Below are 24,897 nucleotides of genomic sequence, written 5' to 3'. Positions count from 1 at the left end.
CGGGACGGGGCGGGGCGTGGCGTCGCCTGAGCCAATAGCAAAGCGCGGCCGGCGATGACGTCCCAAGGCGCGACCAATAGGGTGGAGCGGCGGGGATGCGGCGGAACGTGGAGGTGAAGGCGCGCTGGCGCGGCGCGGCCGAGCGGTTGGCACGGGCGGCCCCGGGCCCGGGCCGGGCGCTGGTTCAGGCCGACACCTTCTTCCGCGTCCCGCGGGGCCGCCTCAAGCTGCGGCGCGGACCGGTGAGTGCGGGGTCCGGGGGCGGGGGGGGGGGGTGTCGGACCGGGGGGGGGCGGGCGGGCCTGACCTTGACCCTGACCCTGACCCTGACCCTGACCCGCCTTGGCCCTGCCTGACCCTGACTCAGCCTACCTGACCTTGAGCCTGACCCACCTTGACCCTGCCTGACCCTGAGCCTGACCCTCCTTGACCCTGCCTGATCCTGACCCTGACCCTGACCTTCCTCGACCCTGCCTGACCCTGAGCCTGACCCTCCTTGACCCTGCCTGACCCTGATCCTGACCCTGACCCTGATCCTGACCCTGACCATCCTCGACCCTGCCTGACCCTGACTCTGACCCTCCTTGACCCTGCCTGATCTTGACTCTGACCCTGACCCTCCTTGACCCTGCCTGACCCTGACCCTCCTTGACTCTGCCTGACCCTGACCCTGACCCTGACTCTGATCATCCTCGACCCTGCCAGACCCTGCCTGACCCTGATCCTGACCCTGATCCTGACCCTGACCCTGACCCTGATCATCCTCGACCCTGCCTGATCCTGACCCTGATCCTGACCCTGACCCTGATCATCCTCGACGCTGCCTGACCCTGATCCTGACACTGATCGTCCTTGACCCTGCCTGACCCTGACCCTGACCCTCCTTGACCCTGCCTGATCCTAACCCTGACCCTCCTTGACCCTACCTGACCCTGACCCTGCTGCCTTCCCAGGACGGCCGGGGGGAGCTGATCTTCTACGAGCGCCCCGACGCCGCTGGCCCCAAGCTCTCCTGCTTCAGTGTCACCCCCACAGATGACCCCGACAGCCTGGAGGTGGGTGCTGGGGGACCCTTTCCCGGGCAGCATGCCCGCAGGGGCTGGCTGCACCCCGCCATGGGGCTGTGTGGGGCACCCAGCACCCATGGCCCGGTCAGAGCCTTGTTGGGGGCTTGTGCCCTTGGCTTTGCTGTCTGGCACAGCCCGGCGCTGCGGCTGCCCCTTCCCGGGGTGGCTGCCAGCTGCAGGCAGCTCCTCTCCCGGTGCACAGGCAGTGCTGACACAGGCGTTGGGCGTGCTGGGCGTGGTGAGGAAGGAGCGTCTCCTCTACCTCGTGGGACAGACCCGGGTGCACCTGGACAGTGTGGAGGGGCTGGGAGACTTTGTGGAGCTGGAGGTGAGTGGGGCACGGCCAGGGCATGAGTGCCAGCCCTGGAGTGCCCCCGGGCTCATCCTCCCCATGCCCGCAGGTGGTGCTGACCGAGGAGCAGACCGTGGAGGACGGCGAGCGCGTGGCCCGCCAGCTGATGAAGGAGCTGGGGATCGAGGAGGGGGACCTGATCTCCGGGGCCTACCTGGACCTTCTCCTGGCCAAGGGGGAGTCAGGCTCGTGAGGTGTCCCCGTGCCGGGGGCACAGCCCCCTCACTGCCACCCCTCACCCGGGCTGTGACAGTGCTGAGAGCAGCGGCGACAGGGCAGCCTGCCCCACGGACGGCGGCTGCCCCGTGCCCTTTGCTGCACAATAAAAACTGGGGACGGATGACGTCTGTGCCTGGGACCGGCCGCTCCGGTGGGTGCTGGGGCCTCGGTGCCAAGGTCAGAGCACCCACAGTCTCCCTGTGCCGCCCTCCCATCCCAGCAGGGAGAGGGGTGCCAGCCCGGGGGCTGCTCTGAGCTCTCTTACGGTGGGGCGCAGGGCCCTGGGGAAGGGGCGCAGGAGGGGCTGGCTTTGCTGTGAGGCAGGGAGAGGGTTGTGATGGGCAGCAGCGCTTGGCCCTGAGCTGGGATTACGTCCTCTTCCCGTGCTTGGCACCCACTGGGGGGCCATGGGCTGAGGTGGGAGCGGAGCCCAGCGGTGCTGCAGGCCGGGGGGGGGGGCTCTGGGCTGCTGTGGCAGCAGATGGGTCAGTGGGAGGGGGCTGGGGGGGCTTTAGGCATCTGTGCTGCTGTGCCATCTGCCTGCTGCCAGCTGGCTGGCGGACATGTCCCCTAAGCCGTTGTTGTGGCTGCCTGATCCTCCCCAAGGGGGGACACCAGGCAGGGCTGGGGGCCAGGCGGGCGCTGGAGGGTCTGTGGGGTGGCATGGCTGGGCAGGGGCAGGGACTGGGGCAGGGCTCGCCTGTGGGGCCAACGTGGGGCTGGGGCCAGAGGGTCAAGGGGCAGGGGCTGCTGCCCACACTGCTGCTCTGCCCTCCCCGAGGCTGGCAGCCGGCAGCCTGGCAGAGAGGGGGCTCCGAGGCCCGGCCCGGTGCACCCGGCAGCAGCCGCTCGGGCCGAGTCCATCCGCGTGTGCCGCAGCTGCTGCCTGCGGTGCCGGAGCCCTGTGCCAAGGGATGCCAGGAGAGAAAAGGCCCATGGGGACCCACCCACGCTAACGGGGTGCTGCCAAGCCCCTTGTTTGCCAGCTGTGCTTCCCTGGGCAGTGTGTGAGCTCCATGGGGGAGGGCATCTCCCTAACAGCCCCCTCCACAGGAGCCCACATCTCGGGGTGCCAGAAGGGTCAGGCCATGCTGTGGGCTCAGCCCTTCCCCAGCTGCTGTGCCCGGGGGCCTTCACCACCCGCGCTGCGCCCGCCTGCCCTCTCCAGCCCACGACTGCTGGGACACAGCGGCCCCATCCTGGGAAAGCCTCTCCCCTTCCTGCCCGTCTGCCCCGGGGAAGCCACAGGTGGGAGCGGGGCTGCTGGGGGCTCGCCGCAGCCGTTCTTGGCTCCATGAGCCCATGGAGCTGGGAAGGGGCACCCACTCCTGATCAGGGACCCAGTGTGGGGCACAGGTGTCTGCCTGTGCCGCAGAGGGCTGGTGGAACTGGAGGCGGGGCAGGCATTGCCTGCTGGTGACCGAGGGTAGGTGGTGGCTGCCTGATGTCCCACTGCTTGGACCTGATGATCTTAAAGGTCTTTTCCAACCTCGGTGAGCTCGTGGCTTGGACAGGCAGACTCTGCGCTGGGTAAGAAACTGGCTGGATGGCTGGGCCCAGAGAGCTGCGGTGAGTGGAGCTCAGTCCAGTTGGTGGCCGGTCACAAGTGGTGTTCCCCAGGGCTCAGCACTGGGGCCACTTCTGTTAAATACCTTTGTCAATGATCTGGACGAGGGGACCAAGTGTGCCCTCAGTGAGTCTGCACATGGCACCAAGTTGGATGGGAGTGTTGATCTGCCCAAGGGTAGGAAGGCTCTGCAGAGGGATCTGGACAGGCTGGATCGATGGGCCAAGGCCATTTGCATGAGGTTCAACAAGGCTGAGTGTCGAGTCCTGCACCACAGCCCCCTGCAAGGCTACAGGCTGGGGAAGAGCGGCTGGAAAGCTGCCCAGTGGAAAAGGACCTGGGGTGCTGGTCGGCAGCCGGCTGAACATGAGCCAGCAGTGTGCCCAGGTGGCCAAGAAGGCCAACAGCATCCTGGCCTGTACCCGCAATAGTGTGGCCAGCAGGACTGGGGACAGGATCGTTCCCCCGTACTCGGCACTGGTGAGGTCACACCTGGAATCCTGTGTTCAGGTTTGGGCCCCTCGCGACAAGAAGGACATGGAGGTGCTGGAGCGTGTCCAGAGAAGGGCAGTGGAGCTGGTGATGGGTCTGGAGCACACGTGTGATGGGGAGCGGCTGAGGGAACTGGGGGAGTTCAGCCTGGAGAGAAGGGGGCTCAGGGGAGACCTCATCGCTCTGCAGCTGCCTGGGAGGAGGTTGTGGTGAGGGGGGGTCGGGCTCTTGTCCCAGGTGATAGGATGAGAGGAAACGGCCTCAGGTTGTGCCAGGGGAGGTTTAGATTGGATATTCGGAAAAATTTTGTTAGTGAAAGAGCCGTCAAACATTGGAACAAGTTCCCCAGGGAAGTTCTGGAGTCACCGTGCCTGGAAGTGTTTGAAAAACGTGTAGATGTAGCAGTTCAGGACGTGGTTTAGGTGTGGGTTGACAGTTGATGATCTCAGAGGTCCCTTCCAACCTTAATGATTCCATGATATCTTCATCAGTGACGTGGACAGTGGGATCGTGTGCACTCTCAGCAGGTTTGCATATGACACTAAGCTGAGTGGTGCTGTTGGCACACCTGAGGGAAGGGATGCCATCCAGAGGGACCTGGACAGGCTGGAGAGGTGGCACCTGTGTGGACCTCGTGAGGTTCAACAAGGCCAAGTGCAAGGTCCTGCACGTGGGTTGGGACAATCTCTGCTATCAGTACAGAGTAGGGTGTGAATGGATAGAGAGCAGCCCTGTGGAGGAGAAGGACTTGAGGGTACTGGTGGACAAAAAGCTGAACGTGAGCCGGCACCGTGCGCTGGCAGCCCAGAAAGCCAACCGTGTCCTGGGCTGCATCCAAAGCAGCGTGGGCAGCAGGGCGAGGGAGGGGATTCTGCCCCTCTGCTCTGCTCTCCTGAGACCCCCCTGCAGTGCTGCCTTCAGCTCTGGGGTCCCCAACATCAGAAGGACACGGAGCTGCTGGAGCGGGACCAGAGGAGGCCACGGAGATGATCCGAGGGCTGGAGCACCTCTGCTCTGGAGACAGGCTGGGAGAGTTGGGGCTGTTCAGCCTGGAGAAGAGAAGGCTCCGGGGAGACCTTCCAGCACCTTCCAGTGCCTGAAGGGGCTACAGGAAAGCTGGAGAGGTGCTTTGGACACGGGTGTGTAGTGACAGGACATGGGGCAATGGCTTTAAACTGAAAGAGGGGAGATTTCCATGAGATCTAAGGAAGAAATTCTTCCCTCTGAGGGTGGGGAGGCACTGGCACAGGTTGCCCAGAGAAGCTGTGGCTGCCCCATCCCTGGCAGTGTTCAAGGCCAGGTTGGATGAGGCTTTGGGCAACCTGGTGTAGTGGAGGGTGTCCCTGCCCATGGCAGGGGGTTGGAACTGGATGATCTTTGAGGTCCCTTCCAAACCATTCCATGATCCTACGCATCCTTGGTGGTGTCCCACAGGACGGGCAGTGCCCTTTGGGCAGCTGCTGCCTCCATCTGGGAATGGGGGCATGGGAGCTGCCTCCCGAGCGGGTCTGCTCTGCCTGCAAGCTGGGGGGGTTTCATCCCCACGGATACCTGGGACCCCCCCCCTTGGAGGGCATCTCAGGGTTCCACTGGGGTGGCTGTCCCCCCCCCCCACGCTCTGCACTGGCACAGCACTGGCCCTGATCTCTCCCGGGGGTCCTTGGCATGGGGGTGGGCAGAGGGCAGCTAGACTGGCCCCAGCCCCCCCACTGCATCCCAGTCCCAATGTGGGACCCTCCATTGCACCCGCTCACCCACCGCATGGCCCCCCAGACACACGGACTCGTGGGTCCCCCTGTGCCCCTCCCCCCCGGGCCCTCCCCCCGCACAGGTGTCCCCTCCCTCCGTGCCCCCCTCTCTGTGCTCCCACCTCTTTCAACCCCCCCCCCCCCGATTGCCCTTGCAGCCTCTGACCCCCTCCTCGCTGTATTCTCCCGCTCCTCAGTGCACTGACCCCCCACCTCCAAATCCTGCTGGGCCCCTTGCTGCCTCGAGAACCCCCCCACTCCCTCTCTCCCCACCTCATTTCACCCCCTCCCCTCAATCCGCAGACCCCCAAAAGCCTCCTGAGCACCCACTGCACCTCGTCCCAGTGCACGTACACGCCCCCCCCCCCCCCGACACCCCCTGCACCCCACTCCCCAAAGCACAGCCCTCCCCTCCTCCCGGACCCCATCCTATCCCCCCCGGGGCATCCCCCCCCCCCCCCATTGCTCTCTGCCCCCCAACCGCGAACCTCCAGCACCTCCCGGATCCCCCATGGCCCCTGCCGGCCCCCCCCGCCCGTCAGCACCGGGGCCCGGACAGCCCCGCCCGTCAGCACCGGACAGCTCCGCCGGCGGCCCCGGGGCCGCCCCCGCCCGCCGGGCCGGGCCTGCGCCGCCTCCGCCTCCCCGCACGGCTCCCGGCCCCCTCGCACAGCTCCCTATAGACCCCCTGCCCCTCCCTACAGACCCCCTGCCCCTCCCTATAGACCCCCTGCCCTTCCCTACAGACCCCCTGCCCCTCCCTACAGACTCCCTGCCCTTCCCCATAGGCCCCCTGCCCTTCCCTATAGGCCCCCTGCCCCTCCCTATAGACCCCCTGCCCCTCTTTATAGACCCCCTGCCCCTCCCTATAGACCCCCTGCTCTTCCCTATAGGCCCCCTGCCCTTCCCCATAGGCCCCCTGCCCTTCCCCATAGGCCCCCTGCCCATCTCTACAGACCCCCTGCCCCTCTCTATAGACCCTCTGCCCCTCCCTATAGACCCCCTATCCGTCCCTACGGACCCCCTGCCCTTCCCTATAGACGCCCCGCCCCTCTCTATAGACCCCCTATCCGTCCCTATAGACCCCCTATCCGTCCCTATAGACCCCCTGCCCCTCCCTATACGGCCCCTGCCCCGCCCTGCCCCTGCCCTATAGCCCCCCGCACGTCCCTGTGCCCCCCCCCCGAATCCCCCCTGCACATCCCTCTACATCTCCCTGTAGGGCCCCCCGCACAGCCCCCCGCGCAGCTCTGCACCCCCCGCGCAGCACTCCCAGGTACCACGCGGACCCTGCCCCTCCTTATACCGCCCCGCGCCTCTGCGCAGCCCCCCGCTGCCCCCTGTGCAGCCCCAGCTCCCCTCCATAGGGAACCGACAGCACCTTCCTGCTCCCCCTCTATACAGACCCCCGGGCCCCTCCCTACACAGCCCCCTCCCCTCCTAGACACCCCCCGTCCCCCGCCCTGTTCGGCCATCAGCCCCTCCTGCTCGCCCCCAGCCCCCCCTCCCCTCCCTAGGGAGCCCCCAGCTCCTCCCCGCTGCCCTCCAGACAGCCCCCCCCGCCATCGCCCGATCCCCTCCCTATACCACCGCCCGCCCCCCCCCATACACCCCGCCCCCCTCCCTGTAACCACCGCCCGCCCCTCCCCGCTCCCCTCCCTATACCGCCCCCCCCCCCCCCGCTCCCCTCCTATCCCCCCGCCCGCCCCCGCCCCTCCCGGCCCCTCCCTCGCTCTCAGCCCCCCCCCGGGCTGCCCTCGGCCCCATCCCCCGCCCGCCCCGCCGCCGCCCCCCCCCCGCGCGGCTCCCCGCCCCCGCGCCCCGCCCGGCCGCGCTCCCCGCGCTCCCCGCGCAGCTCCGCAGTCCGGCGCAGCCCCGGCCGGGAGAAGATGGCGGATCGCGCCGAGATGTTCTCGCTCTCCACCTTCCACTCGCTCTCCCCGCCCGGCTGCAGGTGAGTCCGGTGCGCGGCGGGGGGGGGGTGGGCGCGGGGTGCCCGCGGGCGGGGGCGGCCCGGCGGGGCCGGGGCACTGCGGCGCGGCGGGGCCGGGGCTGCCCTTCCCGGTGCACCGCCCTTGGCAGCGGCGGAGGGTACCGGGGCCCGGCGGGGGGGGTGGGCTGGGACGGGGCCCGGCGGGCGGGGGAGGCGGCGGCACGGCGGGCCCGAGCCCCCCCGCCGCGCTTCCCGCCCGTTCACCTTGGGATGCGGGGCCGGGGCCGCCGCCGCCGCTCGGGGCCGCGCAGGCCGCCCGCCCGGTGCGGCCCCGTCCCGGGGATTAACGACGCAGCAGCCGCCGGCCGCATCCTCCCTCCCGGGCGGGGGATGCTGGGGCTCGGGGGGGTCCCCTCTGCCCCCTCATCCACCGAGCCCCCCCCGTTCACGGAGAGGCAGAGCCCCGCCGCCTCCCCGGGCTCAGGTGCCCCCCCCCCCTTCCCCCTCCCCGGTGCCGCCGCATCCCGCCGCTGCGGGGGGAGCCGCCGCCGCCGCCGCCTCTTTGTCTCTCCCGCCGCGCCGCAGCGGGCCCGGACGCGGCCGGGGATGCTCGGTGCCGGCCCCAGGATCGGGCCCTTCTGGGCCCCAGCGCCCGCAGGTGCGGGAGAGGGGGGGTCCCTCGGCCCGGGGTGACGAACCCCACGGCCGGTGGGCCCGGGGCTCGGTGGGGGCTCGGCAGCCGCCCCGGCTCCTGCCGCGGCTCGGCGCTCCCGAGGTCAGACGCGGGCGACAGCCGGTGCGTGCCGAAAACCGAGGGCCCCCCCCCCCATCCCCATCCCCGCCGCCCCCGCGGGAGCAGCGCCAGGGCCCGGGTCACCTTCCCGCAGGTCCCGCGGGAGCCGGAGGCGCGGGGCCCGGACACCGGCCAGGCCCTCCCGGGGGGCCCTCGCGGAGCGGAGAGGGGGACACGGCCGGGCCCGCACCCCCCTTCCCTGCGCCCCGCCTGACCTTGGCAGGACCCCCCCGGGCCGGGGACCCCGGGCCCGCGGTGGGGCGCAGGGCGCTGGGGCCGGGGCGGTGGGACGGGGAAGATGGGGGGTGGTGGCGGGGGAGCCGCGGGGGTGCGGAGCGAGGGAACGAGGTCCGGCGGGGGGGCGGGACGCGCCCTCGGTCGGGGCGGGTGTCACGGCAGCCCCCCCGGGCCGTCCCCATCCCTGGCGACGACCCCGGGCGTCCCGCGGCGGGCGGGGAGGGCAGGAGGCTGCTCGGCTCCATCCTGCCTCCTGCGCGGGGTCCGGGCCCCGGGCCGTGATTCCCCGGGGGTCTCGGCTGTGTCCTCGCCGTGCTCCCCCCGCATCCCGCCCTGCGGGGTCGGAGCTGATCCCTGCCCTTCGCTGCAGCTGGCACCTGGGCCAGGAGCATGCCAGGAACTCCCTGCCCCACTCCTCTCCCCCCAGGGAGTTCAGCCCCCCGGAACAGGAGTCGCTGCTCCCCCGTGTCCCCCAACCTCACACTCTGCCAGGGAGGGACGGCGGCAGCCTGGCCCCTGCGCTGGCCACATCTACTCCCCCCTGCCATGCTCCATCTCCCTGCCCCCCAGCTCCCGTGGGAGCACTCGGACACCGACGGTGGCCCCGAGCCATGGGCAGTGCCACGAGCAGTGCCATGGGCAACACGAAGCCCCTTTGCAGGTGCCCAGGGGCCAGAGCTGTGACCCTGCCATGCCGCTGCGGCCCCCAGCCCACACTGCTCCCCGCCGGGAGGAGGAGGCAGCCTGGGGAGCGGGCGCTGCACCCCTGTGCCCGCCTGGAGAACCGGCTCAAATCCCCGGGGACACCGTGGTGGCGAGTGCCGCCGGGTCTCGCTGAGCACCCGTGGGTCCCCAGAGCCTGGCAGGGGCTGATGAGGGAGGATGAGGCCCTGGCTATTGCCGGCACCGGGGACCCGGCGCCAGCGTGCCTTGGCCTGGCAGTGCCAGGCGGCCGGTCCAACCTGTGCCGGGCAGCGGGTTTGGCCTGGGGCGGTTGAGCTGGGCTCTGCCGTGCTGGATCCAGGCTGAGCCTTTTCCAGGGAGGCCCCTGGGGAGGCCGTGCCCAGCCCGGGGCTCCGGGGGGTCTGCCAGGGTGGGATCCCCTGGCAGGAGGGGAAGGAGAAGCCGGTCAAAGCGAAATGGCGTGAAAAGTGGCGTGAGAAGGCTGTGGAGCGCACGTGGCAGGGCCTTGGCAGGGCTTCGGTGGGATGGCTCTGGGGGCCCAGCCCTGGCGGGGGCGGCCACAGGTCAGGCCGTGGGAGCCCCTGGCTTGGGGTGGGGGATGCTGGCCGGGCCCAGGCCCCCGAGGGTCATCGCCGACCCCCCTGCAGCTCTTCCTTCCCCCAGGAGCAGGTGGTGTCGGGGGGCGTCAGGGGGCTGGAGGCACGTCTGCCATCCCGGTCCCTGGCCCGTCCCTGCGGCAGGAGCTGTTGCAGGGCAGTCTCCGCCGGAGCGAACCGTCCAGGGAGCTGCTCTGAAAATAAGGAGGAAATTCGGCTTTTCCGTGGCCTGCGCGGGCGTCACTGCCGCCTCGGGAAGCCTGGCCCCAGGCAGCTCCTGTGCCGTGCCAGTGTGCACCCTGCTCTCCATCCCTGCTGCACCCCGCTCCCTGCACCCCAGGGTGGGTGATATTGGGACCCCCTTCGGGGTCCAGCTCCCTGCCCTCCCCCCGTGCTGCCCCAGCCCCCCAACTCAGGACATGCCAAAGCAGAGGCGGCAAGGCTGGCCTGGGGCGCGCGGTGGGGTGCCAGGTCCCTGCACGCTCTGCAGTGGGGTGTCCCGCTGCCTCCTGCCCTTCCTGATCCCCCTTTCCGTGCGCGGGGCTGGGGCAAGCTCCCCCCTCCCCAAACTGCTGCTTCAGACCCACGTCAGCTCCGGACCCTCACTCGGGTGCTCCCCACCCGCGTGACCACCCCAGCTGGCCGCGGTGCCCTGTTGGCACCATCACTGATGCTGCACATCACCTGTGCGTCCACGGTGCCCATCGCTGTGTCCCTGCACCCGCAGCAATGGTGCTGCCTCATCTCTGGCTGCAGCAGGGCCGCGGCCAGGGTCCCCGAGGGGCTCCTTGGGGAGGGCACGGGGCCGGGCTGACTCTTGCTGGTGGCCCCATCCCGCCATGGCATCCCCATCCCATGGTGACAGCCCGAGCCCATCATGCCCACCCCAGCTTGGCAGCAGAGTGACCTAGAAACTTCAGCCATGGTTTGTTGCGTTGGTCGTGCCGCGCTGAGGCTGGGTGTTATTCCATGCCACACCACGCCACGCCATGCCATGACACACCACACCTTGCCATGCCATGCTGCGCCGTGCCAGCCTGGTGTGCGTGTCCCCTCAGCCAGGACAAGGGCTGGTGGCAGAGTTGGTCCCTCAGGTGAGGAGGGTCCAGGGAGGTGGGAGCAGAGCCCGGCCGGGGGTTTGCCAGACGCTGGCAGGTCTCCATCCCAGGAGGACTCATGGCCTTGCTGTCCCTGCCCTCCTGCCTGCGTCCCCCTGGGTGGCTGAGGGACCCCCGTGGCCTCCGCTCGTCCCCGGGGAGCACAGTGGGTCCCAGCAGCCGGTCTGGCAGCTGGAGGGTTCTGCCCTGCACCCTGCTGCCTGCAGGAGCACCCACTGGTGTCCTGGGGGAGCTCTGCCACCACCACCCCTGGGGCCCCCCCACCCCCGGGCGGGCTCTGGGGTCCGTCTCAGCGTTGTCCCCCACTGCTGTCCGAGGCCGCGGTCCCACCGCTGGCTCCGATGCTTTCGCCACCGCCGTGCCAGTGTTTGGTGCAGTGCCGGTGCCCTACTTCTGGGAATTATGTGATTAGGGGGACTCTTGCTCCCCGTGAAACGGGAGGAAGCACCCGGCCTCGTGCTGGGGCGAGGGGCTGGAAGAGGGGAGTGGGGGGGCAAAAGCTCGGGGCAAAGCAGGGAAGGCAGCCGCGGCTGTGGGGGCTGTGACCCCCCCACTGCGTGGGGGTCTGCTCCCGCTGCCAGCCGGGTCCTGGCACCGAGACCCCGGTGAGATCCCACCCAGATCCCAGTGGGGTCCCGGTGAGGCCCCAGGCCCGTCCCCGCCGGAGGAGCCCCACGTGCGCTGGCCCCTGCTGGGAGCTCCCCCGGAGCCAGGCTGGGGGGGCCCTGGGTGCCCCTGGCCCATTGGGGTGGGCAGAGGGTCCCCGCTGGTGCCTGGGCACTGCCGCACCTCCCGCCCTACAGAGCTGCCAGAAACGTTTCATTTCCGTTTGCCGACACCAAATCCTGCCGAGAGTTCTCTTTTCCCTGTTTTTTTCCCCCTTTCCCTGCAGAAGCCGCTTGTTTCCATGACACCCCTGTTCCTGACGGAGCGGCTCCGCTCGGTTTCTGAGCCTGCCCTTTGCTCGGGCAGGGGCAGGCAGGGCGGCGGCGCGGGCAAGGCCGCGGTGCCAGTGCATCGACCCTCCCTCGCCGCCCTGTCCCTGCCTAAAGGAGACCCCCGTGGCCGGGAAAGCTGCCCAGCGGCACAGGTCACCCCAAACCGGTGATCGCAGCCATCCCCTCCCCGCCTCGCCTGCGGCACGTGCCGTGGGTTTGGCTCCAGGGATGTCGCTGGGCTGGGAAGCGGGGAGACGCGCTGCCCGCTATGGTGCCAACCCCGGCACCTCTGCCTGGCCGGGGGCAACCTGTGGCTGCGTGGCGCCGAGCCGTGCTGGGCTCCCGCTGTGCTGGGTTCTCGCTGGCCCAGCACCAGGCTGGTAGTGAATCCGGGCTCCCGGTGAATTCGCCTCCGGTGAATGCGGAGCCGGGCGGGAGGGAACGCGGCGCTGAGAGCGGCCGCCCCGTGCACCGCGGCCGGTGCCCTCCCTGTCGCTCCGGCCTCGCCTGGGTCCTGGCATGGGGCTGATCCTCGGGCTGCGGCTTGGCATCCTGTGTCCCGCACTGCCGTGTCGGCTCAGCTGGCGCTCCTGTGCCGGCACCGTGGGGTGATGGTGTTACCAGTGCGTCCCTGCGGTGCTGCCCAGCTGGCGCTGCCTCGCCGGCACCCTGGTGCGATGGCGGCACAACCCCAGCACGTGCCTGTGGTGCTGCTCGGCTCTCCGGGCCCTCGTGGCGCCGGGGGGGGAACGGGAGGCATTTCCCTGAGGTTTACCATTGCGTTGCCCCCCGCCCCTCTCCCCAGGCCCCCCCAGGACATCAGCCTGGAGGAGTTCGATGACGAGGACCTGTCGGAGATCACGGACGACTGCGGCATCGGGCTCAACTACGATTCGGACCACTATGAGAAGGTGCAGCAGCCGGGCGTGCCGAGCCCCCCGGGGGCACGGCGGCCGCCCAGAGCTTCGGTGGGGACTGGGTGGGGGCATCGGCCCGGCAAAGCCCCTCCTGGGGCAGAGGGTCGCCTGTGCCCGGGCACCAAGGAGGTGCATGGCAGGGTTCTTGAACCCAGGGACCCCCGGCACGGCCGGACACCCCAGGGACCCCTGCCACTGCTGGCTGAGCCCCGTGGGGTGGCCGTGGTGGACACGGGTGGCTCAGCCGCCAGCCTTACGCTGGCCCTACCAGCCGGGTGCTCCCTGTGCCACCGCACTCCCCCGGTTCTGGTAGCTCCCCTTACCCAGCTCCCCAGCTCTGCCCAGCACCAGCGGAAACAGCGCTGGGGAAACGGGCAGGGGCCGGGCAGGTGTATGGGTGGGATGAAGCTGGCACAGGCAGGGAGGGACAGGCAGGGTGCTGGCAGAGCTGGCGGCGATCCCTGGTCCCCTGCACAGGGCAGCTTCCTCACGGAGACCCCCATCCCGTTGGGGTGGGAGCAGAGGTGCTGCCAGCGCGGTGCCGGCAGAACGGCTGAGGAGGGTTGTGCCGTGGCGGCTGTGCCATGCCGGGGAGTGGGGCTGTGCCTGGGGTGGGCACGAGCACCGTGGCCGCTCACCCGATGCCACATCCCCAGGACTGCCTGGTGCTGGAGCGCGGCGAGCAGCCGCACCCCGTCTGCACCTTCCAGGATGACTTCCAAGAGTTTGAGATGATCGACGACAATGAGGAGGAGGAGGAGGAGGAAGAGGAGGAGGAAGGCAACGAGCTGGAAGCTCCACCGTCCCCTTCGGCCTCACCCATCCCCTCACCCACACTGGAGGAGACGCAGAAGCACCGACCCACCACCCTCAACCTGACGGCCCCGGGCACCCAGGTGAGGGTGGGGGCAGCTGGGAGGGGCGTTGCCCCCCCAGGGTCTCGGTCCCCCGGGGAGGAGAGCGGGGACTCTGTGGGTGCAGTGTGGGAAGGGGTCCCACAGAGGTGGGCTCTGCCCAGGGGGTGGGCTGAGGGCTGTGCCCACGCCAGGGCGGTGGGCACCGGGAGCACCGGGGAGGAGAGTGGGGGACGGTGGGGGGGTCAGAGAAGGGCCAGATCCTGGGGCTGAGTTGGCTCTGTGTGGTGGGGGGCTGTGAGCCACTGCGGGCGGTGGGCACCGTGGGTGTCGCCTGCCAGCCCTGTGTGTGTGCACGGGTGCGCGTGTGTGGGTGCTGGTGCGCACCGTGCCCCTCCTTTTCCATCCCCGGGGCGGGGGGTCCCCGCAGGCGCGGCGCTGCAGGGGTGTCCCCGCGCACACGCGTGTGCGGTGCCAGCCCCGAGCTGCTGCCGCGCCGCCGCAGTGTGTGGGCAGCCGCGTGCGGTGCTGCCCGCATCCGGCTGCGTTGCCATGGTGCCGGGGGGCTTTTGGGATTCTCGTCTCCTCCCGCTCCCAGGAGGGCTCCGCACACCGCCAGGGCTGCCAGGGGCTGCTGGGGGTCTCGGCCGGGCCCGTGCAGGGGGTGGCAAAGTCCCAGGGCTCCCTGCCAGCGCCTGCCAGCCCCGACCCCCTGCACCCCGGCGGGAGGCACCGGCAAAGCTGGATCCCACCGGCCACCCGGGTCCATCGTCCCTCAGGGGGTGAGCGGAGCCCCCGGCAATGGCAGGATCCAACCCCAATTGGCATGCCCGGGGTGTGAATCCTGGTAATCCTGCTCTGGCCCATTTGCACCGGCCCCGGGAGGAGGCGAGACCCTGGTCCTGGGGCACCGTCCCCCCAGCACCCACCCCGGGGCTGCGGCGCAGCCCGTGCGATGTCAACGCTCGCCGCTGCACCAGGCCCCTGCCGCCCTCCCCGCCGCCACGCTGGTGCGTGCCCTGCAGCACGTGGCGCCAGCCCCGCTCCCTAATCTCCCGCTCGGTGGGATTATCGCTGCCCGTGCTTCCCGCTGGGACTAATCCGCAGCCGCCGCCGCAGCGGATGGGGCAGCCCTGGCTGTGCCAGCTCCTGCCCATGCCGCGGCGCCAGCAGCTCTCTGGGGGAGGCCGCAGGGTCCCACTCACCGGGGTCGGGCTCTGCTTTTGGGGCGACGGCAGCAGCGGGGCCTCGTGCTGGGGGTGCCATGGGCTCAGCGCCGGTGCTGGCGTGTGCCATGCCGGGTGTTGCTCCCAGGGCCGGGGGGCTGGGCAGCGTGCCGTCCCTCGGTCCCGCTCCGTGGCAGGTGATGCTGGGCATGTGTCTGGCTGGGCAGGGGAGCCGGGGACATGGTGGCCCTAATCCCGGTAAGCCCCTGGGCACGTGGCCCCGGCGCTGCCAGGCCGGCGGGGAGCACCGAGCTGCGCTGAGGGGCGTCTCCGGGCCGGCCCAGCCACACTCGGTGCCCCGGTGCCCCGGCTCTCTCCCCTTGCCAGGTCCCCAAACATGCCCCGAGCCTTGTCCCTGGGCTCGGCCCCACGTCCCCTCCTCGGGGCTCCCCCACCCACCCACCCCCCTCCTGCCTCTGCTCTCCCCCCAGGACTCCCTGAACAACAACGGCGGCTTCGCGCCACCCGCTCACCGCACCACCTGGCAGGACGCCCTTCTGCACTCCTCCTCCTCCTCCTCTTCCTCACACACTGGTGAGCGCGGGATGGGGATGGGGTCCCGCTCCAGAGCGGGGCCGTGGGGCGGGGGTGGGCTCCCACCCGGGGGTTCCGCAGCCGCCCCCCCGGGTTAAAGCCCGGCGGGGCATTCCCGGGGCTGATGCCAGGCTCGGCGTTCCCTTGCAGGACACTCGTCTCCCCACGCCTGCATCCAGGACGGACCCTGCCTGGAGAGCCCGAAGGGGCCGAGCCCCGGGGGGGCCGGGCGGGCCCCCGCCTCACTGCAGCCCTCCCCCTTTGACTCGCACGGCAACAGCCACGAGTCGCTGGCACATGGTAACCCATCGTCCCCGAGAGCCGGGGAAGATTATAACATGAATCTCATCTGCTCGGCGCCGCGGGCACCGCACTCCCCGTCGCACCGCCACCCGCCGCCCCCTAAACCGTCTCTCTCTCCAACAGGGCCTGTGGCTCCTCCCGGCCCCGCCGCGGGTTCGCCACCCCACGCCCCCACTGCCGCTGCCCGCTGCGCCCCACCGAAGCATGAAGTGGCTGGTGGCCGGGAGGGGCCGGTGCCCGGCGAGGGGGGCGGGAGCCCGGGGTCCCCCGCGACCCCCCGGCAGCAGCCCGGCTCCCCACGACCCCAGGAGGAGCCGGCGGCTGGGGCGGTGGGCGAGCGGCGCGGTGGGCAGGGTGCCCGGCTGGCGGGCGCCTACGTGCGCCCCGCGGAGCCGCTCAGCTCCGACGGGGAGGGTCCCCAGCCCGGCCGGGCGGCCAGCATGCGCGGGCATCCCTCGGGCTCCTCGGAGACCACCTCGCCCTCCTCGGACCCCGGCATCGAGGCCGACCTCACCAGCAGGACGGCCAAGCCCTTCCTGCCCGGCGGCCGGCACGGCGAAGAGCTGAGCTCGCCCGGCTCCGACTCGGACGTGGAGGGGGAGATCGAGGCGGCCTTCGCCGGCGGGCGCCTGGTCAGCAACATGATCTCCTCCATCTCGGAGACGGAGCTGGACCTGAGCAGCGACAGCAGCAGCGGCCGCTCCTCCCACCTCACCAACTCCATCGAGGAGGCCAGCTCGCCCGCCTCGGAGGCCGAGCTGGAGACAGAGCTGGAGGCCCCCGGCCTGATGGGCATCAAGGACTCCCTGCTGCTGGACAAGGGCAGGGAGGAGGAGGAGGAGAGCCTGGAGCGGGGGCTGCCGGAGCGCGGGCTGGCAGAGCTGAAGACGGAGGGCTACTACGACAGCCTGAACCCGGCGGACTCCGCGCCGGCGGGGCAGACGGACGTCTCCACCTCCAGCCCCCTGGACCTGAAGATCGACCCCGACCACAGCCTGGAGAGCATCCGGCGCTCCTTCTACCTGCCCGTGGGGCCCAAGCTGATGCCCGAGGCGGACGAGGAGGACAACAGCGAGTACGACTCCGACTCGGAGTCGGAGCCTGACCTGAGCGAGGACTCGGACTCGCCCTGGCTGCTCAGCAACCTCGTCAACAAGATGATCTCGGAGGGCTCCTACCCCATCAAGTGCCCGGACGAGTGCTTCCAGCAGACCCACTCGCTCTGCGACACCATCTCCCCGGCCTCCGACCTGGAGCCCGAGATGCCGAGCGAGGCGCTGGATGGGGAACCCGGCTCGCGGGACTCCCCGGTGGGCACGGGGCAGCTGCCCGCCCTGCCCCGCTGCCAGCGCGCCATCGAGCTGGTGGACATGGAGACGCTGCGCAGCTCCCTGCAGCGCGCCGAAGACGAGCGGGCCCTGGGTGCCGGCACGGAGCCGGTGCCGGAGCTGCCTGCCGAGGAGCCGGGCCCCTTCCTCTTCCTGAGCAACCCCACCAACGACACCATCGCGCCCGTCTTCCCGGGGCGCCCCGTCACCCTCGACAGGCTGGACGCCTCCGAGGTCCTGGCCACCTTGGGCTGCCTGCCCCGCGCCCCGCCACGCGCCTCCCCCGGCACCGAGGCCACCGCCGGGGAGCACTGCGCTGCTGTAGTGCCGCCGACCACCGGCCCCGAGGACTGGGCCATCAACAGGGACCTGGACTCGGGTGTCCTGGAGGCCGATGACATGATCGACGACGTCCGGTTAGCGCCGCGGGGGCAGTGCCCTGGCACCGGCCCACCCACCCCGGACGTCTCCACCGCCAAGACCAACCGCGGCTTCGCCATGGCTTACTCGACGGACGAGGACGCGGCGCCCTACCTGAAGGGCTCCCCCTTCCCCGAGGACCCGCTGCGGGGAGGCTTTGGCGGGGAGCTGCCGCCCGCCCCCGGGGCGCCGGAGCCGCGGGCGCTGGACGAGTCCCTGGCCTACGACTCGGTGAAGTACACGCTGGTGGTGGACGAGCACACGCAGCTGGAGCTGGTGAGCCTGCGGCGCTGCACCTCGGTGCTGAGCGACGACAGCGACCTGCTGCGCGCCTGCGACCGCTGCGACCTGGAAGACGAGGCGGTCTTCGGGGACGGGCTGGTGGCCCCCGACGCTCACAGCTCCTCCGAGGACTCGTCCCCCGAGGCCGACCTGCAGTTCTCCAAGAAGTTCCTCAACGTCTTTGTCAACAGCACCTCCCGCTCCTCCAGTAAGTGACCCGTGCCGTGCCATGCCATGCCGTGCCATGCCATGCCGTGCCATGCCAGGCTGCTCTACGTGCTGTTGGCAGGCTGGCTGCCCTCCGCCATCCTGCCTCAGCCATCCTGGCCATGGCATCATCCCTGGGGCATGGCACAGCATGGCATGGCATGGCACAGGAGGTGGGGCAGGGTGGCTGCAGGGGGTACGGGGCTGGACCCGAAGGCTGTGGACTGTCCCCCCCGGGGCCGTGAGGTTTCGCTGGGTGCCCCTTTGCACCAGCAATCCATGGGGTCCTCAGCCCCACGCTGCTGGGTGTGGGGCACAGGTGGGACCCCCAAGGAGGGGCCTGAGCCCGTAGGTGATGGCCATCTGCTCCCCACTCCCCTCGCCCTGAGGGTCTCGCAGCCTCCCGGGGTGTGCAGAGGTGGGGGGCGTCCCTGGCACAGTGGGGTGGGAGCTGCCCCCCGGCCCCATGGCAGCCGCCTCCTCCTCCGCAGGCACAGAGTCCTTCGGGCTGTTCTCCTGCATGGTGAACGGGGAGGAGCGGGAGCAAACCCACCGGGCCGTCTTCAGGTGAGCAGCGAGTCTGGCCGCGCCGCGCCAGCCACGGCCACGGGCACCCTCTCTGCCGCGGCTCTGCCCCTCCCTGCCCGCGTCCTCCTTCTGGCCGTCCCCCCCCAGGTTCATCCCGCGCCACGAGGACGAGCTGGAGCTGGACGTGGATGACCCCATCCTGGTGGAGCTGGAGGAGGACGACTACTGGTACCGGGGCTACAACATGCGGACGGGCGAAAGGGGCATCTTCCCCGCCTTCTACGCCCACGAGGTGGTCGGCCATGCCAGAGATGCTGTTGGTAGGAGCCCGCGGGGTCTCCGGGGTGTGGGAGGATGGCGGGGCCGGGGGGCTCGGGGTGCCATCTCCTCGTGCCCTCTGCCGGCACAGGCCTGAAGAGGAACCCGTGCTGGGTGGAGCGCTTCAACGTGCAGTTCCTGGGCTCGGTGGAGGTGCCGTACCACCAGGGCAACGGCATCCTCTGCGCTGCCATGCAGAAGGTGAGCCCCGGGGAGGGGGGGTGGCAGGGCGCTGTGGCCCCCTCCTCCTCGCACCCATACGAGCCCCCTGCCCTGCACCCCTAGATTGCCACCACCAGGAAGCTGACGGTGCACCTGCGCCCACCGGCCAGCTGCGACCTGGAGATCACGCTGCAGGGCATCAAGCTCATCCTCACCGTCGCCGAGTACAGCCGGGATGAGGAGGTGAGGGGCACGGGTGGGCGGGGGGCTGGGTGCCCACACCACGGTGAGCTGGGAGCCCACCCCACAGTGAGCCGGGCGCCCACCCCGCGGTGAGCTGGGTGCCCACCTCGCAGCCGGCTGTTCTCTTCCAGTTCGAGCGCTGCAGCCACTTCTTCCAGATGAAGAACATCTCCTTCTGCGGGTGCCACCCCCGGAACAGCTGGTGAGACCCCCTCCTCCCACAGCCCCTGGGCCCTCCCAGCCTCAAGGGACCTCCCACCTCCAGCCCCTGCCCGAGGGCACCCCCACTCCTCTGGTGCCACACCAGGTCCCCTGCTCGGTCCCCGTCCTGGCGTGACTGTCCCAGCCCCGGGTCCCGGTGGGCATCCCCTCCATAGAGCCCCCCACGGCCGCCGGCCCGGCCCACGGGGCCGGAGTGGGGTGTGCCCCCCTCACCCCACCCTCCTCCTGCAGCTACTTCGGGTTCATCACCAAGCACCCGGTGCTGAGCCGCTTCGCCTGCCACGTCTTCGTCTCCCAGGAATCCATGCGGCACGTCGCCGAGTGCGTCGGGTAAGATGGGGACGGGGCTGGGGGTGCTGGGGGCGGGGGGCTAGCTGTGCCAGGGCTGGGGGTGCCATGGGGTGGGGGCTGGCTGTGCCAGGGCTGGGGGTGCAGGGGGAGCGGGATGCCAGGAGGTGCCAATGCCAGGGCTGGGCACTGTGGGGGGGTTGTGGTGCTGGGGTCGGGGCCCCAGCCCCTCCCAGCCCTGAGCCCCCCCCCTTGCGCCCTTCCTCGCAGACGAGCGTTTCAGGAATATTACCAGGAGCACCTGGAGTACGCGTGCCCCACAGAGGACATTTACCTGGAGTAGGGGGGCAGCCGCTGGGTCTCCCGCTTCCGCGCCCCACTCCAGCCCCACAGACGGCCAGAGACTCTGTCTGACCCCACAACCAGCCGGCTTGGCCCCCCCGCACCCGCTCCAGCCCCCGCCCCACGGACTCCCCGCACATCCTCACCGCTTCTCGGGGGGCGGGGGGCCGGGCGCAGCCCCGCGCCACGGCAGGGTATCTGGGTGTGCCCAGCACCGCCTCGGCCCCGCACCCTGGGGACCCCGGCCCCGGGGGTGACGCAGCCGAGCCTCGGGCTGGGGGAGAAGCCGCCCCCCCTGCATGAGCAAGGGCAGCCCCGGGGGCCGCAGGGCACCAGCCGTGCCCTTGCCCGGGGATGGAGATGCCAAGGGGTGAATGGGGGGGGTAGGTGTGTGCGAGGGGGGCAAATGCTTGCAGGGGTGGTGAGGGGGGCACAAAGGGGCGAATGGGGCTGGAGGGGGAGTGGGGAGGGAGGCTGATGGGCGTACAGGGAGGATGGGAGTGCTGGGGTGGGCGTCTCTAACCATGAAGCCCCCGAGGCCATGCCGTCCCCCTGCACAGTGGCAGCACCCCCTCCCAGCCCCCCGCAGCTGCAGGCCCCCCCCCCCCCCGGGACAGCCCTGCACCCCGGTGCAGCCGCTGCTGCCCCCTCCCCTCCACGGCCCCAGTGCTGCAGCCCCCCTGGGGAGCGCGGCACAGCCCCCCAGCTCCCCACCATCGGTGACCCCCCCTGCCTCACCACCGCTCTGCCTTCCCTCCTGCCCCGGGGGGGCCATGGGGTGCGGGTTTGGCTCTCAGGCCGGGGGGCTCCCCACAGGGTGGGGGGGGGGGGATCGCTGCCGGCCCCACGGGAGCCCCCCCGGCCTGAATGTATTTGCCCCGTGAGATGCAGCCCCACGGCTGGGGCGGCTGCCGGGGTCCGACCGAGCGTGGCGGGGGGCAGGCGGCCGCCCCCGCTCCTCGCTGCTGTGCCCGGTGGTTTCCTTCGCTTGCGGCCCCCCCGCGCGCCCCCCGCGCTCCTGTAGTGACGGTACCTCCACTCCGCTCTGTGTCCCGGTATTTATCTCCCAGCGCCAACAACGAGGAGTCCTGAGCCACCGACACTTGTACAAACCTCGGGTGAAGGTTCTCCCCCACTGCCTTGTCAGCCACTTGGTCTTTCAATAAAATATATGCTTGGTGTGACCGCGAGGCCGGGCACGCTCTGTCGGTGCCACGGGGGCGGCTGGGCACCCCCCGGGACTGCGGGGTGGGGAGCAGGGGCTGCGCGGGGTGCAGAGCACGTGGATGGTGCCTGGGAGAGTGGGGGGCACTGGGGTGTGTTGGGGTATGTGAGTGTGTGGGCAGGCTGCTGCCAGGGGCACAGGCTGTGGTGGGGTGGGCAGAGGCCATGGGGGGTGGTTCGCAGGAGGTGGGATGTGCAGGAGCAGCAGGGCATGTGGGATGCGGACGCAGGAGGTGCAGGGTGTGCAGGGTGCTCGGCTGGGTGCTGAGGTGCACGGCTGATGTGGCGTGGCCATTCCTGCCACTCCCTGGCACCTCCTGCAGCCCCTTCCTGCTTGGGCATCACCGTCACCGCTGAGGTTGGGATGCAGCATCCCAGCCGGGGGACAGCGACCCGTCTCCCCAGAGCAGGAGCACCCAGCGCCGTGTGTCAGTCTGCAGCACCCCATGGCAGAGAAGCCCCACGGACACATGCCAGGTCCTGGCTTGTGCCCGCGGATATGAGAGGAGAAGGCATCAGTGTCACCAAAACAGGCAGCGCTGATGTGGCACGGGGACAGGGGCATCCAGGCTCGGGGACAGTGACGCAGGGACCCACCGGCTCAGGAGAGATGGCTGTGGGGATGGGTACTGGGGCCTCGGGGTGCGGGCACAGTGTGGCTGGGCTGGCAGCCAGGCCGTGGGGGACACGGGGCCGGTGTGGTGTGTGGGACGTGGTGGCAGAGGGGACAGCGGGAACGGCTGCTGGGGGCTGCTGCGAGGCATCAGCCCTGAGCCCCGTCCTTCGTGCCCAGCTCCACGGTGGCATGGGAGGAGGTGAGCCCCTGGCCCGGGCTGTGCTGGGCTCAGGGCTGTGGGATAGAGGGAGCGGGGAGCCACGCTGGGCTCCCCAGACGCATTCCCCAAGGAGCGGGATGGGCTCTGGAGAAGGTGCCTGGGCACGAGGCCAAGGTGCCAGCGAGGTCCAGGCACTGTCCTGGGCCCTGGGGTGGGTGGGGAGCGGAGCCATCGTGGCAGGAGGTGAGTGCACTGGGATGGGCTGTGCCACGGCTGTGGGGCTTAGCATACGTCCCCCCCGGCCCGTGCCGCCACTGGGGGCTGTGCCGGACGCCCGGCCCTGGCACCAGTCTGGAGGCAGCTGCGGCAGTGCCGTGGCCGGGCTCTCACCGTCACGGTGTGGCCACAACTGCCCCCAGTGCCTGGATCGGCACCTTCCCCCTCACCCCCTTGCCCACTGCCCCCAGCTGGGGTGGCAACTCCCTCCCGCCCCCCCCCACCCCGCTGCCGCCGTATATGCTGCTGGGGCGTATTCCGGTCAGTGCCAATAATGCCACTGCGCCCCAGCACCGCATGTGCCAGTGCGGGGGGTGATGGCCCTGGGGGACACCAGGGGGGTCACTGGGGCGACCACGGCAGGTTCACGGGGTCCTGGCTTGTCCCGCTGGCGGCTCCAGTCCTGCTGCAGGAGCAGCTGCAAGAGCCAGCGCCAGGGAGGAGGCAGGAAGGAGCATCCCCATGGACGCCCAGTGCCACGGGGCCTGCGCTGGCATCACCGCTTCCGAGAGCTGGCGCAGTCCCAGCTGCAGCGGCACAGCTCTGGGTGACCCTTTTGCCCGGGTAAGTCCCACAGCAGCCCTGGGGATGGTGAGTGCTGCTGGCTCCTCCGCAACCCACCCATCCCGGGGTTGGGGACCCACCTGGTCACCCCGGGGCAGGGCATGGCAGAGGATTTGGTGCTGGGGCGGGGGCACACGGGCACTTACTGCAGGGCAGAAGTGTTGGGGTGGGGTGGCCACAGTCCCTAGGGGGTGGTGGGAACCCTTGGGGCCATGGCTGCTGGCACAGTCCCTGCAGACCACCGTGGCGGGTTTCATACTGTCGCGTGCCAGCCCTGTGGCCGTGGGCTCTCTGCACTGCCGCTGGACCGTGCCCTGAGCACGTCTGTCCCTTGGGGCTCCTGCTCGGCCCTGGCCCCGCTCGGGGTGAGCCCCACACGTCAGGCCTGGGCAGTGCCAGGGACAGGTCGGGACAGGACGTTGGTTGTGCCTGTTGCTGCAGGGCTGGGAGCACCGGGGGTGCCAGGAGCACTGGGGTGCCAGCAGCTCCAGGGCCACTCCGTCCTGCAAGACCAAGCCCGGCATGGTGGTCCCAGTAGAGCCCGGCTCCCTGCAGCGTGGCACCAGCCCTGGGAACTGACCCCCCCACCCCAAACAGGGAGCCCTGGGGCACCAGGGTGATGGGTGCAGGTCTGTCCTGTGCCACCCTGCACGGACCAGCAGCCGCGGCAGCCCCTTCCCCAAGCACAGAGGGATGTCACCCCTGCCCAGCCCCGCTCCCCTCCACCATCTCTGTCACTGGCTCAGATTTAAGGGGGCACCCGAGCCCCTGGCAAGCAGGAAGGCAGAGCTGCCCACGGCTGGGTGCGGGAGGTGCCAGTGCAGTCCCCATGGAGCGGGGTGGAGGGGCCCTGGATAGCTGCCCTGGTGTGGGGCTGCTGGAGCTGAGAAACACCACGGAACAAAGCGGAGCTTTCTTATAAATTTATTACATAATAATAATAATAATTAATAATAATAATAATATAATATAAGAAACATAGATCTCTGTGGGGTATGTGTATCACAACGTCAAGGGCGGGAGGCGAATGGCCACACCTCCATGACTCTGGAGAAGGAGAAATCTCCTCCGAAAATCCATACAAAATAAGGGTGAAGTCAAACTGACCCTGTAAAATTAAAAACAGAACAAAAACCCACAGGTGAGTCCGTCTGGGTAAGAAACAAGAGTGTGGATGGCGGGGCCGCGGGCGTGCGGGCGGGCGCACGCCGTGTGCCAGGGCGGGAGCCGGAATATGCACATGCAGCGGGTGCGAGCGCGCCCGGGGGGTCTCCGCGGGTGACACATGCATGCGGCAGTGAGGGCTGCCCACGGGCGCGCCGAGGGAAAACCGCGCCGCACTTCGCCGCCGTGCCGGGACGGCTTCGGCCGGTGAAGCTCTTCACGGCCGGGCGCGGAGTGCTTTGGGTTTTCCTTTCTCTTTTACAGTCAGAGTTACAGACAGGAGCTGATGGAGAACAGGGAGCGATGGCGTCAGTCTGGACAAAGGAAAAATACCAACAATTTTTTTTTTTTTTTTTAAAAAAAAAAAGGAAAAAACCCTTCAAAGCAAAAAGAAAAAAAAAACAAAAACCCAAAAAGTGCGTCCCTTTTTACAGAAGATAACCCAAGTCATTGAGAAGCCATGAGAATCACAGTAACCGCCGCGCGCGGCGGGGCCCGGCGCGGCCGAGGGGTGCGGCGCTCGCTGCCGGCTGCGCCGCGGGCTCGTGGGGTCGGTTCCTCGCCCGCTACCGCTCTGCCTTCTCCTGGATGGCTTTTCAAAATGAAATGTCTCACTGGGTCTGGAGATGTTTGGAGCGGAGATGCCGATGCGGCCGGAATAGATACAGAGTCAGGAAAGCGCTATCTACACCTGGGGAACCCGCCGGGCTCCGGCTCGGAGCGCCAAAGTGGCGGAGCAGCAGCTGCGTTAGCGGGGAGGGCGTCACCGTTGTGCCAGGGGCGGTGGGAATGGCCACGGGACAGGACTTCGGCCATCAGGGTCCCGGCTGAAGGCACCGTGCCCCGGGGCGAGCGCCCTGACCCTGGCTGGGTGCTGCGGGTGCGGGGGATGTGGCTGCGCCGGGTGCCGGTGGCACCGCGGAGCGCAGGGTGGGAGCGGGCTGTCTGTGCAGGGGAGGGACGAGCTGAGGGGGC

The 24,897-nt window shown here is 69.8% G+C and overlaps 1 protein-coding gene across 1 annotated transcript; it reads left to right on the top strand.

The window, feature by feature from the left end:
* The first annotated feature begins 7,334 nt into the window (after nt 1–7,334).
* Nucleotides 7,335–19,919, top strand: MAPK8IP2 (mitogen-activated protein kinase 8 interacting protein 2). The gene is made up of 12 exons (XM_086611155.1): nt 7,335–7,399; nt 12,550–12,655; nt 13,318–13,557; nt 15,173–15,275; nt 15,426–17,816; nt 18,307–18,382; nt 18,491–18,663; nt 18,753–18,862; nt 18,947–19,066; nt 19,198–19,268; nt 19,520–19,618; nt 19,847–19,919. The coding sequence occupies exons 1-12, from the start codon at nt 7,335–7,337 to the stop codon at nt 19,917–19,919; spliced, it is 3,627 nt and encodes a 1,208-aa protein (XP_086467281.1).
* Nucleotides 19,920–24,897: the final 4,978 nt, after the last annotated feature.

This window comes from Tauraco erythrolophus, chromosome 4, assembly GCF_009769465.1.
Source record: "Tauraco erythrolophus isolate bTauEry1 chromosome 4, bTauEry1.pri, whole genome shotgun sequence".
Lineage (NCBI taxonomy): Eukaryota > Metazoa > Chordata > Aves > Musophagiformes > Musophagidae > Tauraco > Tauraco erythrolophus.
Note: the sequence above shows the minus strand (reverse complement) of the source record. Positions and strands in the feature narration are given on the sequence as shown.

What these genes read in the sequence shown, in the direction of transcription:
- MAPK8IP2 (XM_086611155.1), top strand. Translation starts at nt 7,335, where the DNA reads ATGGCGGATCGCGCCGAGATGTTCTCGCTCTCCACCTTCCACTCGCTC. An exon ending in ATTCGGACCACTATGAGAAG is followed by an intron (nt 12,656 to 13,317) that starts GTGCAGCAGCCG and finishes CCACATCCCCAG; the next exon opens with GACTGCCTGGTGCTGGAGCG. An exon ending in CAGCACCTCCCGCTCCTCCA is followed by an intron (nt 17,817 to 18,306) that starts GTAAGTGACCCG and finishes CCTCCTCCGCAG; the next exon opens with GCACAGAGTCCTTCGGGCTG.